The sequence below is a fragment of the Lepus europaeus genome, chromosome 15 (assembly GCF_033115175.1).
Source record: "Lepus europaeus isolate LE1 chromosome 15, mLepTim1.pri, whole genome shotgun sequence".
NCBI classification, from domain to species: Eukaryota; Metazoa; Chordata; class Mammalia; order Lagomorpha; family Leporidae; genus Lepus; species Lepus europaeus.
In genome coordinates this window covers 95,153,410-95,169,448 of record NC_084841.1, presented here as the reverse complement: position 1 = coordinate 95,169,448, position 16,039 = coordinate 95,153,410, and the positions used below count along the sequence as shown (strand labels likewise).

Below are 16,039 nucleotides of genomic sequence, written 5' to 3'. Positions count from 1 at the left end.
TTGTTAGTGAACAGTGTTTATTCTTCAGGTCAGTGTAACTCAAGATGAGACAAGCTATTCAAAAGCCACAGGTTTTAAGTACTTATAAAGTATCACAATTTTTTGACAGTACATGGCCTAAACACATGGAGGCAGCATGGACACCGAGGCTGCACTGCCCCTGCCCTACTCACCTGCCCAGGACTGTCCAAGGCAGAGCCACTGACTCTGTGAGAGGCAAACCACGCAGCTCAAACTTACACCTAAACCTAAACAGTTGTCGTTTTGCTTAAATCTGCTTTTTATATTGTTAGTTTAAGTACAACTGTTTGAAAAAGCAGTACCTGTTATTGTGTGTGTGAAGGCTGCTAGGCTGCAGGACAACTGGACGTCAGGTGTAGCGTGGAAAGCCACAGCACGGAAATCCACATCCACTTCAAATCCTGTGTCCTGCTCATGAGCCTGGGAGGCAGCAGATGACAGCCCAAGTGCTTGGGCCCCTGCCATCCACGGAGGGGACCAGGATGGAGCTCCTAGCATCCCGGCTTTAGCCTGGCCCAGTGCCAGCTGTTACAGCCCTTTGAGAAGTGAATCCATGGATGGAAGATCTATCACTCTGCTTTCAAAAAACATCTTTTAAAAACACGTGCAAGATAGGGCAGGCACTGTGGTGTAGCAGGTAAAGCCGCTGCCTGCAGTACTGGCTTCTCATATGGGCACCGGTTTGAGTCCTGGCTGCTTCATTTCCAATCCAGCTCTCCACTATGGCCTGGGAATGTAGTAGAAGATGGCCCAAGTCCTGTGGCACCCATGTGGGAGACCCAGAAGCTCCTGGCTCCTGATCAGCTAAAGTCAGAGTTACAGAGAGAGAGGTAAAGGCAGAGAGAGAAGAGAGAGAAAGGTATTCCATCCGCTGGTCCACTCCCCAACTGGCCACAACGACCCGGGCTGGACCAGGCTGAAGCCAGGAGCCTCTTCCAGGTCTCCCACACGGTGCAGGGACCCAAAAGTTGGACCATCTGCTGCTTTCCCAGGTGCATTAGCAGGGAGCTGGATTGGAAGTGGAGGAGCCAGGACTCAAACCAGTGCCTGTATGGGATGCTGGTGTTGCAGGCTGGGGTTTAACATGCTGCGCCATAGCGCCGGCCCCCACTATTTTATTCTTAACATCACTTGTGGCACTGACATGGACAACATCCCCAGATAATGGTATTACAGGGAAGGGAGACAGGCTTCCAACTTGGTCCAGGAACCAGCACAGTGCCAAATTGATGGACTCCGAACTTTGCTGACATTGTAAGAAGGTGATCAATGACACAGATGATTTCTGACAGGTCTAGAAGATTCCTCCCCACCTCCCTCCACTTCACTCTGGGGATCTGGTCTTTGGATTTCAAGCTTTGTCTCTTAATGAGATGACAACTTGAGGCCTCACGAGTGTTCACATTTTGGTGTGAACGTATGGGCGGTTTTTGAATAACCTACACTAGAGTACGGGTGCAGGGACACAGCAGGGCGTGGGCGAGCTGCCACCACAGGGAAGGTGAGGAGCGGGCGGCTTTATCCTGGGAAACCTTCCCAGTTTCTACGTCTACAAATTCAATTCAAACAACACTGATTTCATAAAATGTTTTCCTAAAGCTTCTCAAATCACAGCGTCAGTCACTCTGCTTGGATGAGACACAAGGTCCAGCCTTTCGTCTCAGGTGATGTAGCTACCTATACGCCCTAGGGTAACCCGTTAGTATCTCACTTTAGGTCTGCTCTCGAGGACGGCACATCGGGAGTAAAAGAAGCGAAGTGCTCCAGGCGCACACGGTGTCTGTCTACCTGCGGCAGGAGTGTCCTAGCGACAGGGGCGGAGCCTCCCAGGTGAGAACTCAGGGGCCTGGGTTCTAGAACTCCGGCTGGGCTGGCAGTGCTGTAGTTTGCAGCACGAATCGATGCAGGTGTTCTTCCTTCCAGAAAAAGGTTCCTGAAATGCCCGCCTCCTCTCCGTGTGCGCTGACGCCGCACACAGGGTCTGAGGAGCTCTGCTTTCTGGAAACCGTGCACTGTGCCCTCCCAGTTTGGAAGTAACCCCAGGGCTTGGTATCACTGTAACCCCAGGGCTGCTTTGCGCGTGGAAGGAATAGCAGCGAATGCATCGCGGGTGTCCCTCACACTGTCCCGTCTGAAGTTACAGCAAACGGAGACACCGCTGCCTACCTGGAGGTCTGTGGAGACGGAGCTGCCCGCGTCCGAGTTGCTCTGCATAACCGGGAGTGAGCGTCTGTCCTCTTCCGATGACATCCTGCACCAGCGCTACAACACAGGCGGCCGCCTTCAGCTTCCCCTCGCGAGCGAACCCAAGGGAAAACGCTTCCCAGGTACGAAGTACAGTCTTCCCAGGGCACGTGAGCGCCCTTCCCGGGGCACGCCGAGGGCCTACAGCAAGCGTCAGGGACAGGAGGAGGGAGAGCCGGGTGTGCAGCGCGGCCGGGGAGACAGACGGACAGGTACCCAAAGATCAAAGGCCAGCAGGTGCGCACAGAGCGCTGGGGCAGAGAGCGCTGGGGACAGCACACCGTGAGCCTGCCCGGCGCCGTCCCTCCGGGGACTGCCTCTCGGGACTTGAGAAAGTGCTTTTAGCAACAAGGAAACGCGTTCCTTCAAGGCGACAGCTGCCTGTGTCCCTGGAGCTTGTCCGCCCCGGGAGCCAGCGGTGTAGACCACACCCTAAGGAGTCAGGGTGCGAGGCAGGGGCAGGAGCAGCCCCCCTTTGTGGCTGGGGTTGCAGGGGCGCGAGGAGGGGGCGGCCCGCGTGCAGACCGGGGGGCGGCGGGCAGGGAGGCCCTGGCGCGCGGGGCCCGACTCCAGCCCGCGCCGCGGACGGCTGCGCACTGGCTGGGGGTTAAAGCGGCCGCGGCCGCCGGGTCGCCGGAGTTACGGCGTCCCGCCGCCCTCGGGGACGCTCCAGACCCCGCGTCCGCGCCGTGTCCCCGGGCACGCAGACCGTCCGGCACCGCACACTCGGGAGACCCCGCGCCGGCGGTCAGGCTCGCGCGCACGTGGAGGAACAGCGTCCGCGGTCCGGGGCCAGGCCTCGCCGGCGAGCGCGGCCACAGCCGGACCCCTGGCCCCGGGCCCCGCGGGCCGCTCCCGCACACCAGGAGCGCAGCGCTCCGGGGTCTGCCCACCCGCCCCGAATCCGCGCCGCAGGCCCTGAGGCTCCGCCCGGCTCCGCCCCGGGGTCGCCCCGACCCGCCGCGCCGGCCGCGCACCCTCACCAGGCCCCGCCGCCGCCGCCCGTCCGCCGAGGACCCCAACGACGGCCGCGGCACCGGCCCCGCCCGGCAACCCGGCCCCTGATTGGCCTGGATGCGGGGCGGGGCGCCGCCGCGGGGAGAGGCCGGAAACGCGGGTGCACAGAGTCCCGCCCCCTGCACCGCCGTTCCGAGGGGCGGGGTTTCGGGGAGCCGGGCGGAACGCTCGGGGCGGGTCCGCACATGCTCAGTGATGGCCGCGGCGGGGCAGGGTCGGGCACAGTGGGCGGGATTTAATGAAGACCCGCCCAGGTCGGCCCTGCCCGCCTGGCCTCAGCGTCGGCTGCGGCTGCGCCATTACGAGGGGGCGGGGTCTCGGCTCAGGATGGGTGTGCGCATGCTCAGTACCAGTCGCGGCGCGGCAGGTGCGGCTCCGGGAGGCTGGGTCCCGGGAGCCCCGGCCTGCTCCCGGGCGCTCTGCGGTGCACCTGCGCGGGAGGCGAGCCCGGGGCGCCCGTGAACTAGGTGCTACGAGCAACAGCTTCTCGAAAGCGCGGTGCTAGGCCCCGGGCGCGGCCGTCGGCGCGGTGGTGGTTCCTACACGGGCCCGCGGTCCCCCGTGGAGAGGTCGCCGGCCTGGCCCTTCCGGGCGGTGCGGGGACCGCGCCGGCGGAGCGGGGTCTCCGCATCTCCGAGCCGCGGGGCCGCGGGCGTGCGCCGCGTGGGACGCCGGTGCGGAGATGGAGAGCCTGGAGGCGGCGGCCGGTCCTCTCCGGGGAGGGGGTGCTTGCGTCGGATCCCCGAGGTCCCCGACGGCCTGGTCGCCGGCGCCGACCGCGCCCGATCACTCGGGCCCCGCCGCGGGAGGCGAGCGCGCCGGCTGCAGCCTGGGGCCGCGGAAGAGGGCGGGCATCACGCACGAAGCTGCGGGACCGGGTGCGGGGAAGGAGGGAGCCGGCGGCGCGGGCCCTGCCCTCCCCGCCGCGCGCCGAGTACCTGGGGACAGGCGCTGCTGCCGTGGGCTCCGCAGGTGCGGGCGGGGCGGCCACGCAGGTCCCAGCGCTTCACGCCCTCCGTAGGAGCCGCGCAGCCGGGCCCGCGTCTGGGTGACCACAGAGCCGCGCTGGAGGGCCGCGCCCCCCCGGCAGGCCACAGCCCGCGCGCAGCCCCGACCCCCCCTGATGGTGTGCACCCTAGCAGGCAGCACGTGGGGCTCCACACCCGGTCCCTGCAGGCCTCGGGGGACCCAGGTTGAGTCCCCGGCTCTTGCTGTTGGGAGTGAGCCAGTGGGTAGGAGGGTGAGCTGTGTGGAAGGGGTGGTGCCCGGCTGCGCAGGACTTGCTCAGGGTTGAGGTTGTATCCAACTGTGCAGGCACCACGACGGGTAGCGGGGGCGATGGGGAGAAGATGGGACTGAGCTCCGTGGAGCTGGACTTGGGGACTCACAGGTGCGCTCCTGAGGTGCGGTAGGGCAGTGTCCACGCGAGCCGTGCCCCAGCCCGGGTCTGTGGCCTGAGGAGGCGGGCGCTGGTGGACGAGCAGACCGAGTGGACTCCACTCGGTCAGCGGATAGGACATCTGGAGCTTGGGGGAGAGGCAGGGGCCGGGCTGTCGGCTGGGAGCTCCCACCGGGATCCCCGGAGGGCTGCGAGGCTGCTGGCCCCAGCCCCTCTGCCCGGGTGTGGTGTCACGTGCTGCCCTGCAGGGTGTCTGCAGGCAGAAGCAGTGCTGTGTCAGTGGCCTGGCTTGCTCCAGCCCTCTGTGACAACCATGGCAACACCCTGAGGCTGGACCCCGGGATGCCAGTGCAGTGGAGCCAGGATGCCCTCCTGGATCAGCCTGCACCCATCTGACGCCCAGACAGGTGTGGGGGCCAGCCGAGGACAGCAGGGATGCCCGGCCGCCAGCCTGCCCAGCTGCACCGCCTTAGTATTGATTGCTCAAAGCCACCCTGTCTCAGGCCGGACTAACTGTGGCATAAGATAATGCACAGATAACACTTTATTTTTTAAAGATTTATTTTATTTGAGAGGCAGAGTTTCAGAGAGAGAAAGAGAGGCAGAGATCTTCCATTTGCTGGTTTACTCCCAGATGGCCGCAATGGCCACAGCTGGGCCGATCCAGAGCCAGGAGCTTCTTCCAAGTCTCCCACGTGGGTGCAGAGACACAGGCACTTGGGCATTTGTCTACTGCCTTCCCAGGCACGTTAGCAGGGAGCTGGATTGGAAGTGGAGCAGCTGGGACTCGAACCAGTGGCCATATAGGATGTTGGCACTGTGCCCACTACACCACAGTGCTGGCCCCAATAAATGCATTCCATTTTTCTACAAACTTTTGGAAGTACCTTCATATTGTGTATTTAAAGTATAAGTAGTATTTTGTAGAATGTTTGCCTTTTAGCATTTTTAATAATAAGAAAAAAAGCAAATACACAAAACCAGATCACTCAAAGGTTATTTACATTTCAGAAACACGCCAGAGGAAAACAAGAAAATCAGATTTTTACATTTCTCCTCATGTGTTATCTTTTTCATTAAAATACAGAAGACAAAGGATCCTAATAGTATGTAAAACAAGTCCTATCATATACCTTCGACTCTGTTCATATAAAAAGTTTTAAACATTATTGGTAGAATTTTATATATTTTGCTTGGCTGGCGTTGTGGCGCAGTTGGTTAAGCCGTCACTTGCAAGGCTGGCATCGCACACTGGAGCACCAGTTTGAGTCCTGGCTGCTCCGTTTCTGACCCAGCTCCCAGCTAATGTGCCTGAGAAGGCAGTGGAGGGTGGCCTGAGCGCTGGGGCCGGTGCACCCACGTGGGAGACCCCTGACTTGGGCCATTGTGGCCATCTGGGGAGTGAACCAGCTGGTGAGAGGTCTCTGTCTCTGTCTCTCTGGAACTCTGCCTTTCAGATAAGTGAAATAAATCTTGAAGGAAAAGAAAAAGCACATAGCATTTTGGGTTGGTCGTTGCTCAGCTGGTTGATTTTATTTTCCCGAGGTACGAGGGTGTGAACAGCCCATCTGAGCTGCTGTCACAGTGATTGTAAGCTGGGTGCTTCGTGTCTCCCAGACCTGGAGGCCGAGTCCCAGCCAGCACCTCTGGGCCGTGTCCTTGCTGCTTCTCCTGGGGACACTGCCCCTCCCCTGCCACGACCTCACCTCTCTCCCGGGGACACAGCCACTGCCCCTGCGCACGTCCTCATCTCTCTCCCGGGGATACTGCCCCTCCCCTGCCACGACCTCACCTCTCTCCCGGGGACACTGCCCCTGCCCCTGACCTCACCTCTCTCCTGAGGACACTGCCCCTGCCCCTGACCTCACCTTTCTCCCCGGGACACAGCCCCTGCCACGACCTCACCTCTCTCCCCGGGACACAGCCACTGCCCCTGCTCACATCCTCACCTCTCTCCCAAGGACACTGCCCCTGCCCCTGACCTCACCTCTCTCCTGGGGACACTGCCCCTCCCCTGCCACGTCCTCATCTCTCTCCCAAGGACACTGCCCCTGCCCCTGACCTCACCTCTCTCCTGAGGACACTGCCCCTGCCCCTGCCCCTGACCTCACCTTTCTCCCCGGGACACAGCCCCTGCCACGACCTCACCTCTCTCCCCGGGACACAGCCACTGCCCCTGCTCACATCCTCACCTCTCTCCCGGGGACACAGCCACTGCCCCTGCTCACATCCTCACCTCTCTCCCGGGGACACTGCCACTGCCCCTGACCTCACCTCTCTCCTGAGGACACTGCCCCTGCCCCTGACCTCACCTTCCTCCCAGGGACACAGCCCCTGCTCATGTCCTCACCTCTCTCCTGGGGACACAGCCCCTGCCCCTGACCTCACCTTTCTCCCAGGGACACAGCCCCTGCTCATGTCCTCACCTCTCTCCCGGGGACACAGCCCCTGCCCCTGACCTCACCTTTCTCCCAGGGACACAGCCCCTGCTCATGTCCTCACCTCTCTCCCGGGGACACAGCCCCTGCCCCTGACCTCACCTTTCTCCCAGGGACACAGCCCCTGCTCATGTCCTCACCTCTCTCCCGGGGACACAGCCCCTGCCCCTGACCTCACCTTTCTCCCAGGGACACAGCCCCTACTCATGTCCTCACCTCTCTCCTGGGGACACAGCCCCTGCCACGACCTCACCTCTCTCCCGATGTTATGGGATGCACAGAGTAGAAGCACAGTAAGACTCTGAGGTCAAATTAGGAGTCTTTATTAGCCAGCTGGCGACTGCCCTCTCCCACAGCAGGTCTGGAGAAGGCAGCCCCGAGTTGCTGTGGTGGCGGGGGCGGGGGGTTTAAAGGCAGAAACATCTTGGTGGCCTTGGCCATTATCAAGCAAGCAGGCAAGCAGAAGTACAAAGCCAGAAATGTGCCAGTTGCAGCCAGAGGAGCAGACTGGTATCTGTAACTTGTTTCTCTCAAAGGAACACTCCCTGCTCTGAAGCAACGAAGCAAGATAACCTATAACCATGCAGGCCGGCCATGTCCCATGAAAAAAACCTTAAACTTAAGCACCCTGTCACACCGAGGGCACCGCTCCTGTCCATGTTCTTTCTGCCTCTCAGTGCACCAGTTGGTTTGAGAAGGTGCCACCCTCCTGCCCCAGTCTCCCTGAAGGCCCAGCTCCTAGTGCTGTCACCTTGAGCATAGGATGTGCAATGGGGTGGGGGCACAGGCACCAGACCACAGCACTGTGTTCAAAGAGTGGTGCAGTAAAACCCAAGAGCTGCTGGCTCTTTCTAAAGTTTATGCACAAACCCTGCAGAATTCTAAGAAACACACACCAGGAACATACTCTGAAGTAAGGTTGCAAGATGCCGTCGCAGCCCTGTCCCGACTGTAACTAAGCTGATCACAGCACAGCTGAAATGGGGCCAGAACACATGCAGTACGACAGCAAGGCTTTTGCCAGGAGGAACGCAGAGGGTGGCGTCGATCTGGGTTGCTGAGGATCAACAGTCAGATGGAGCATTTTTTTTTTTTTTTGACAGGCAGAGTGGACAGTGAGAGAGAGAGAGACAGAGAGAAAGGTCTTCCTTTGTTGTTGGTTCACCCTCCAATGGCCACTGTGGCTGGCGCGCTACAGCCGGCGCACCACACTGATCTGAAGCCAGGAGCCAGGTGCTTCTCCTTGTCTCCCATGGGGTGCAGGGCCCAAGCACTTGGGCCATCCCTCACTGCACTCCCGGCCACAGCAGAGAGCTGGCCTGGAAGAGGGGCACCTGGGACAGAATCTGGTGCCCCGACCGGGACTAGAACCTGGTGTGCCGGTGCCGCAGGCGGAGGATTAGCATATTGAGCCACGGCGCCGGCCAGATGGAGCATTTTTCAAAAAGGTTGAAAGTGAACAGCCATTCACGCATGGCATCCGAGTTCATAAGCCATACTGATGTAGTATGAATTATGTGATAATGATAATTAAATCGTGAAACTTCATAATGCTATCTTAATAAACCCATAGAATCTGAGTTTTGTCTTTTTAAAATTATTTATATTTATTTGAAAGGCAGAGGGACAGAACTCCCACCCATTAATTAACATTAATTAATTAATGGAGTTAATTAATTAACTGCAAATACCCACAACAGCCAGGACTTGGCCAGGCCCCAGCCAGGAGCCTGAACTCAATCCAGGTCTCCCACACGTGTCAGGCGTGGCATCAGCTACTGTCTTCCAGCGTGCACAGTAGCTGGAAGCTGAGCTGGGATTGGAACCCAGGCACTTCCACAGAAGATGCAGGGGTCCCAAGCAGTGTTTAACTGCCGTGCCAAACGCCCGCTCTCGTTTTTCTTTCCATTTGAGGCAAAAAGGACTTGAGGAAGACTTGCTGGCTAAGTAACTACCATTCAAGAACTCATTTTCAAGGAAAGCACAGTTTAGTTGTTAGCACTGCTAAATAAACATTTTCTACTAGTAAGATTCGGAGTGACTGTGACAACTACGTTTTCTCTTGTGTACCTTGCAGATAATAAAGTAAGACACACGTCAAGTAGGACTGGTGCTGCATCCAGAGCTTCTCGTTTGTGACTGTTGTTCCTGGCGGGGTCAGGCTCTCTGAGCTCCTGTGCCCTCGGCAAGGCCCGCCCCCCAGAGCCACACTTGCCTGTGGTTGGTCGGTCGTGATCCCCTGGGGCTCCTCTCCCTGGTGTGTGCTGTGCAGTTTGCTCATCACTCGGTCGGGGGTTCCTGCTGGCCTGATCATGGTGTGCGCTCGGCCTGGGTGGGGACGGTGCCTCCTCCACTTCTGGGTTCCCTGTGGCCCCACACAGACCTTGGGGAGCCCTCGGTCACTGCTGGATGCCGCTGGCTCCCCCTCGTCTGAGCAGGCTGTGTTTGACTCCCTGACCCCGGCAGCTTCCACAAGCAGGGAGTTTGTCCCAGCCACACCAGGTGGCAGTGTGACCCACGCCTGCAGGCCTCCGAGGCTGGGGTGATTCTGCAAAGACCGTGCACAGCGAGGGAGCAATGGACTTAATGTTGTGTATTCAGTCGGGGATTTAAACAGTCAGGCAGCTGCTGCTGACAGAGAAGCGGAAAAACAAGTCTTACTCCCGCGCTGTCGATAGATGCCCAGGCCTGAGCGTGTGTCCCTCGGGGGTCGGGAGTGGCGTGGGCAGTGATCACACTGTCCCACCTACCAGAAGTCAAGATGAACCTGGTTGTCAACACGCTGTGTTGGGAGTTATGAAGGCTGAGTTTTGGTGTAGCTGAAGGATTTGTGCCGAATACTTCTCATCCATGTCACAGTAAACTCCCATAGCGTTAAAGCTGCGATTCCAGTTGAGGGCCTGTGCATGGAGTACCGAGGGACAATGGCGTTGGTGGCGTCCCTGGCAGGTCACTCCCAGCTCCGAGCCGCGCTCTGAGTGTGGGTCGGGAGCAGGGCAGGAATCCATCCTCCAGGGCCTGCTGTGGACACTTCCGGCCGCCCCGTACCCTTAACGCTGCCTCGTGTCTGGGATGTGCCCACAGCTCGGCGGGGGCGGGAAACTCGCTTTCCCAGCTTCCCTTGCAGCAGGCGCTGGATCTCCCAACTCAGTGCACCTGGGAGTGAGCAAGCTGCCCCCCGGCAGGCAGGCGTGGCAGCAGAGGGGCCGGGGCTCCTCGGCAGCACCCCTTCCGGCGTCCCTGGCCGCTGGACCTGGGCGTCCCCAGGAGAGCTGGCAGCGTTTGTGCGGACCTGGAAGCAGCGGCTCCTGGGAGTGCTGGCTCTGGTTCCTGGCCGCTCACAGCGGCCATACCAGCTCTGCAGCCCCTCGGGGCCCTGAGCTCCCGCTTCGCTTTCCCGTAAGCCGCTCAGGGTCAAGGTAGGTTCTCTCGCTGACCTCTTAAAACCTGCTGGAGCCGGATAAGAGGATTTGTTGTTCTTTTTCTAGATACCAGTGAGGAAGGAAGGGTGTGAGGTGCTTCAGGAAGTTCATGGAAAGTAGAACTAAAAGAATTTACTTTGGCCAGAAAATTTTAAAATCCATGCATAGTTTTGTTGTTGTTGCCTTTCTTTCTTTCTTTCTTCCTTTCTTATTTTATTTATTTAAGAGGTAGAGTTAGAGAGAGAGACAGAGAGAGGTCTTCCACTCCCAAATGGCTGCAACGGCCAGAGCTGGGCCAATCTGAAGCCAGGAGCTTCCTCCAGGTCTCCCATGCTAGTGCAGGGGCCAAAGCACTTGGGCCGTTTTCCCAGACAATAAGCAGAAAGAGGAGCAGCTGGGACTTGAACCAGCACCCACAGGGGATGCTGGCCCCACAGGCAGAGGCTTAACCGGCTATACCACAGTGCCAGCCAGGGGCCATGTTGTTGGGGACAGGGTGAGAAAGGGAGGAGGTGGCTGGCGGGAGGGAGTGGCGTCACAGGAGTTGACATTGTTCATCACTTTAATGAACTCTTGCTTTGGGTAATTGAAGGTACAATCCATTTGAGTATGTCGGTCAGACTTTGGACAGAAACCTACAGCTGTTGATGGCCGTCCACGGGCCTCAGCGCCCCCTCCCAGGCCTGCTTCTGAACCACCACCGCTTCCGGGGGCGGGGGCGGGGGCGGGGCAGGAGTGGTTCCGGCCAGAGCGAGGGCGCCCATCTCACACCGGTCACTGCTGCCCAGCGTGGCTGAGGTGTCCCCTCCCTGTGGGTGGGGCATGGTGCTCTTCGCAGTCTGGGTGATTAATGCTCAAATACTTCTCACCTTGTGGACTACGTTCCGTTCTCTTGGGAAAACGCCCAAGGTGGACAGATGCCGCGTGGTAGCTGTCTGTGCGTGTCTGCGGGCGCTTGGCCCTGTGTTTCCTGCCTCCCCGGCCCCCTGAGCCACTGCGGGCACCTTCTGGCCACCTTCTGGCCGCAGAGGCGTGCAGGACTGTGCTCGCCGCGGGAGCTGAGGGAGAGCGCCCAGGAGGTAATTGAGACAGGGCTGCCCGGGAGGGAGGGCCCCGGGGAGGGTTTTCCGGGGACCAGGAGCTCACAGGTGCTGAGGTCAGAGGGCATGGGCGCTCAGGGTGGTGCGGCCATGGACAGGAGCTCGCGCCTTCAAGGCCCGTCTGCGCCTGTCAGCGGCGCCCTTTCCCGCCCTGTGTGGCTCATTCCAGGCATCTTGGGAGGCATAGGTCGGAGGTCACCTCGGAGCTCTGTCTCTGGTGGGTGTGGGGTCCCGGCGGGGGGCGTGCACCCTGGGGGTTTGTTACAGCGTGGCCGCGGGGAGGTCGGCGGGCGCTCCGGCCTGTGGAGGGGGGCCTCACCCCTGCTGCCGTTCACTGAGACTCAGCGGGGTCTCTGTGGAGTGAGGACCCCGCGGGGCCGGGCAGGTGGTCAGCCTCAGGACGTAGAGGTGCGGATGGGTGTGGCTGGCCGGCCGCACGGGGCGGGGTTCGCGGTCTTTTCTGCCTCTGAGACAGGCAGTGTGGCAGGTGGAGGACTCCGGTGGAGACGCGGGCGCTGCGGGTGGTGGGAGGTGCGCTCCGGGCTGGCCCGGGCCCACTGTGCTGGAGGCAGCGCCCTCGGCCCTGGAGCTGGGTGGTCACTTCTGTCGCGGCTGTTAAGTGGTCTCTCCTGACTCGGAGCCAAACGCTGACTTTGTCCTTGCGTTTGTGGTCCGCCGTCTTCTGTCAGCGTGAATTCCTTTCTTACTGGTTTCCTAAGGTCAGCCTAGTGCACCCCACAAGTCAGGCAGCTCTTGGACTTAGTAAGGACTCTGAAAACAGGGCAAGCAGGGCCCATTGTAAGACTGGAAATGTCTTCGTGAGGCCTTGCACGGGTGTGGGCGGTGGGGGATCTGCCTCTCCTGTGGAGGGAGACCGTCTCTGTGCCTGCGTCTGTTTCCTAAGATCCATCTGCCACCGATGTATTTGGCCTGGGTGTGCATGTGTGTGCACAGTGTACATGTGTGTGCACAGTGTGTGCGTGTGCACAGTGTACCTGTGTGCACGTGTGTGCGTGTGCACAGTGTACATGTGTGTGCACAGTGTGTCTGTGCACAGCGTACATGTGTGTGCACAGTGTGCCTGTGTGCACGTGTGTGCATGTGCACAGTGTACATGTGTGTGCACAGTGTACATGTGTGTGCACAGTGTGTCTGTGCACAGTGTACATGTGTGTGCACAGTGTGCCTGTGTGCACGTGTGTGCATGTGCACAGTGTGCCTGTGTGTGCACAGTGTGCCTGTGTGTGTACAGTGTGCCTGTGTGCACAGTGTACATGTGTGTGCACTGTGTACATGTGTGTGCACAGTGTGCCTGTGTGTGTGTGCTCAGTGTGCCTGTGTGTGCACAGTGTGCCTGTGTGCACGTGTGTGCACACTTATGGGTGTCTGAGTCTCAGCGTCTCCATGGTTTCCATATGATCAGACATTTTTGAGAGACTTATTCACTAAGTCTTTGAACGCAGTGAGAACTGGTTTAACTCCGGCTCACAGGGTTCTCTTGAGGCTGGAATGCAGGTGAAATCTGCAGTGCTCGAGGGTGACAAGGCCTGGCGTTTACTTGTGCTGCAGGAAACTGGTCCTGGCCTCGATTCCAGACAGGCTCGGGGAAGCTGGCGAGCGAGGGTGTCTCAGAACGTTCACGGAGAAGGGGATCACAGAAGAGCTTATTTGGGTTCCAAAAATGAGAAACCCACGTGCAGTTTTTCCACACCGTGCGTTTCCCGCACGTGGTGTTTTGGGACTTTAACTTCCTGCAGGGCTGAGGGCTAGGGTCTGAGGTGAAGCCGGCAGGGAACCACCGAGTGTAGCGGGAGGTGTGCTGCACTGTGAGGCGGGTGACCCCCGAGACCACTGGGACCAGAACGCTGTGCGCTGTCCCTGGCCTGGGGGCCCTTTTGGGACCACGCTCGCCAGCCTCCCCCACCCCAAACTCTGCAGGCACCTGAGCAAGGCTCTGGCTGCTGCAGTCACAGGCAGGCCTGCCATCGTGAGACTCAGCACCTGATGAATCCCAAAGCCTCTGGCCCAGGCCAGAGCTCGCTACGGTGTCTCTAGACCTGCCTCCGTGTCTGTGGGACAGACTCGTCGTGGTGAGCATCACTGCCGGCCTCCTGCAGGCCTGGCCTGACCCCCGACTGAGGCCCAGGGGTGGCTCAGCCCGTGCCAGCGTCGGTGGCCAGGGAACTGCCTGTCACCCTCCCTCCACCTTGGGCACATAGCCAGGAACCACACAGTTGTGTCTTGTGACTCAGCGCCAGGCTGGCAGAATCCATCACTGGGCAGCTTCTCACAGGCCTAGGGATGGAGGCTCTGGATTGGCCCCTGTGCCAAGTGGGGTCCCATGGCCCTAGAAGATGGAGCCCAGCTGGTGGCAGTAACCTTGGGCTGCGAGAGCACACAGCACAGAGAAGCAGGGGGCTTGAGCTGCACTTGAGCTGTGCTGGCCCTGGTGGGCCCTGGGCTCTGGTGTGGCCCAGCATGGCAGCCCTGGTGGCCATGGGGCTGAATGTCGTGGCTTCTCCCAGCTCAAGAGGAGGCTTTCGGGGACAGACTACAGTTGTTTTACAAAATGTTTCTTTATTTTCAAAGTCAGAGTTACAGAGCGAGATAGAGGTCTTCCATGTGCTGGTTTACTCCCCAGATGATCACAATGGCCGGGGCTGGGCCAGGCTGAAACCAGGAGCCAGGAGCTTCAATTGAGGGAGGGACCTGGATGCCGTGTGCCTTCGGGAGATGATGTTAGAAGCCGTGAGCCTGGATAAGTCCACCGAGGGCAGGGGTCCAGATCAGGAGGGAAGCGGAGCAAGAGCTGAGCTGTGGGGTACCCCCTGCCAGCCAGCAGAGGGAGTGGGGTGCACTCTTAGAGCACAACTCCCAGGGGCTGCTTTCCATTTTCTGAAAACTCTGCTGTGCGTGTCCATGTGTGTACTCTGATGCACATGTACACATGTGTACAAGGCATGTGTGCAATGTGTATATACATGTACATGCATGTGTGCATATATGTGTGTGCATGGCCATGTTTGTGTGCAATGTGTACACACGTGTACAAGGCATGTGTGCAATGTGCATATAAGTGTACATGCATGTGTGCATATATGTGTGTGCATGGCCATGCTTATGTGCATGCATGTGTAATGTGTATATACGTGTACAAGGCATGTATGTAATGTGTATATACATGTACAAGGCATGTGTGCAATGTGTATATGCGTGTACACACATGTGTGCATATATGTGTGTGTGCATGTCCCTGTGTGGGCTGGACAGAGCTCTGGGACTTGCAGTAGGTGGATTTGCTGGTAGAGTTGAACCTCTTTCGGGTATTGTGAGCGTCTTTCTCCTTTCCTCCCGTGCAGTGCCGATTCCAGTCAGATTTTACGGGGTGCCCGCTGGATGCCCCCCTCCCCTCATCCCTTCAGCCCTGCTTCCTGGCTTTACAAACTGTTCTTCTTCGATGCCTGCTCCCACTCGGGCTCGTCTCGGTGCCTTGGGGGAACACAATGCCCTTCAGTGCGTTGAAGCGGCTGGATCGTCTGCTGTGAGGCTCCTCTCCCTAGGAGGGAAATGAAGGCAGTCTGATTCACATTAGGGGGTTCTCATTCTCCTCTCAGCCCCTGGAGACCATGCTTGCTCGCGGTACTGGTCGTGCCCGGTCCGTGTCCGCCCGAGGCTCTGCTGTCTCTAACTGAGGTTTGCCTCGGGTCATTGCTGCCACGCAGCAGGCGCCTGCTTAGCTGACTTTTGCCCCAAGACCTGGCAGTCACTGCCGTCGCTGCTCCTTTTGGAGGGAGTCCGTGACACCCCACACCCAGTTAGGGAGCAAATCAGTGATTGGAGCTTCTGTCCCAAGAAGCTGGGCCAAGAACAGCAGGTTAAATCCAAGATTGGAACAGAAACCACACAGATCGAGTCAGAATTGATGAAATACAGAGCAAATATCATGGAAAGGATCAACAGAAACGGAAGGAGGGACGCAGACGACAGAGTGGCTGTAGGTGACCGTTTATGACCTGAAGACGCCGTGATTGACTATGGATGAGGTCCTTTAAAGTTGAGTCCAATGAATCAAAAAATCATTTCATGATAAAATACAGCATGAAACAAATGTCTATTTCTGGTATAAACAGAACTATGAGGGATCTTTTTATTAGTCACTGATTCATATTCTGTGTCCATGTTTTTGCTATGATATTCGCCTATTAAAATTGGTATATGGGTTGCTGGTGCTGTGGTGCAGTGGGTTAAAGCTGTGGCCTGAAGCGCTGGCATTCCATATGGAGGCTGGTTCGAGTCCTGGCTGCTCCAGTTACAATCCAGCTCCCTGCTAATGTGCCTGGGAAAGCAGCAGAAGATGGCCCAAGTCCTTGGGCCCCTGCACCCATGTAGGAGACAAGG

The 16,039-nt window shown here is 58.7% G+C and overlaps 1 protein-coding gene across 2 annotated transcripts in view; it reads right to left on the bottom strand.

Moving 5' to 3' along the window:
* The window catches only part of POC5 (POC5 centriolar protein), a 28,734-nt gene extending 25,444 nt beyond the window's left edge, over positions 1–3,290 (bottom strand). Inside the window, exons 1-2 of one of the 2 annotated variants that reach the window (XM_062212561.1) lie at positions 3,249–3,290; positions 2,188–2,283 (exon numbers count right to left, since the gene is read on the bottom strand). In XM_062212561.1, coding sequence (XP_062068545.1) covers positions 2,188–2,271 — 84 coding nt within the window. In that variant the 5' untranslated portion in view covers positions 2,272–2,283; positions 3,249–3,290. Of the gene's footprint in view, positions 1–323; positions 555–2,187; positions 2,284–3,248 lie in introns of those variants that run through there. The other variant, XM_062212562.1, reaches the window with a different exon arrangement.
* Between the last annotated feature and the right edge of the window lie 12,749 nt (positions 3,291–16,039).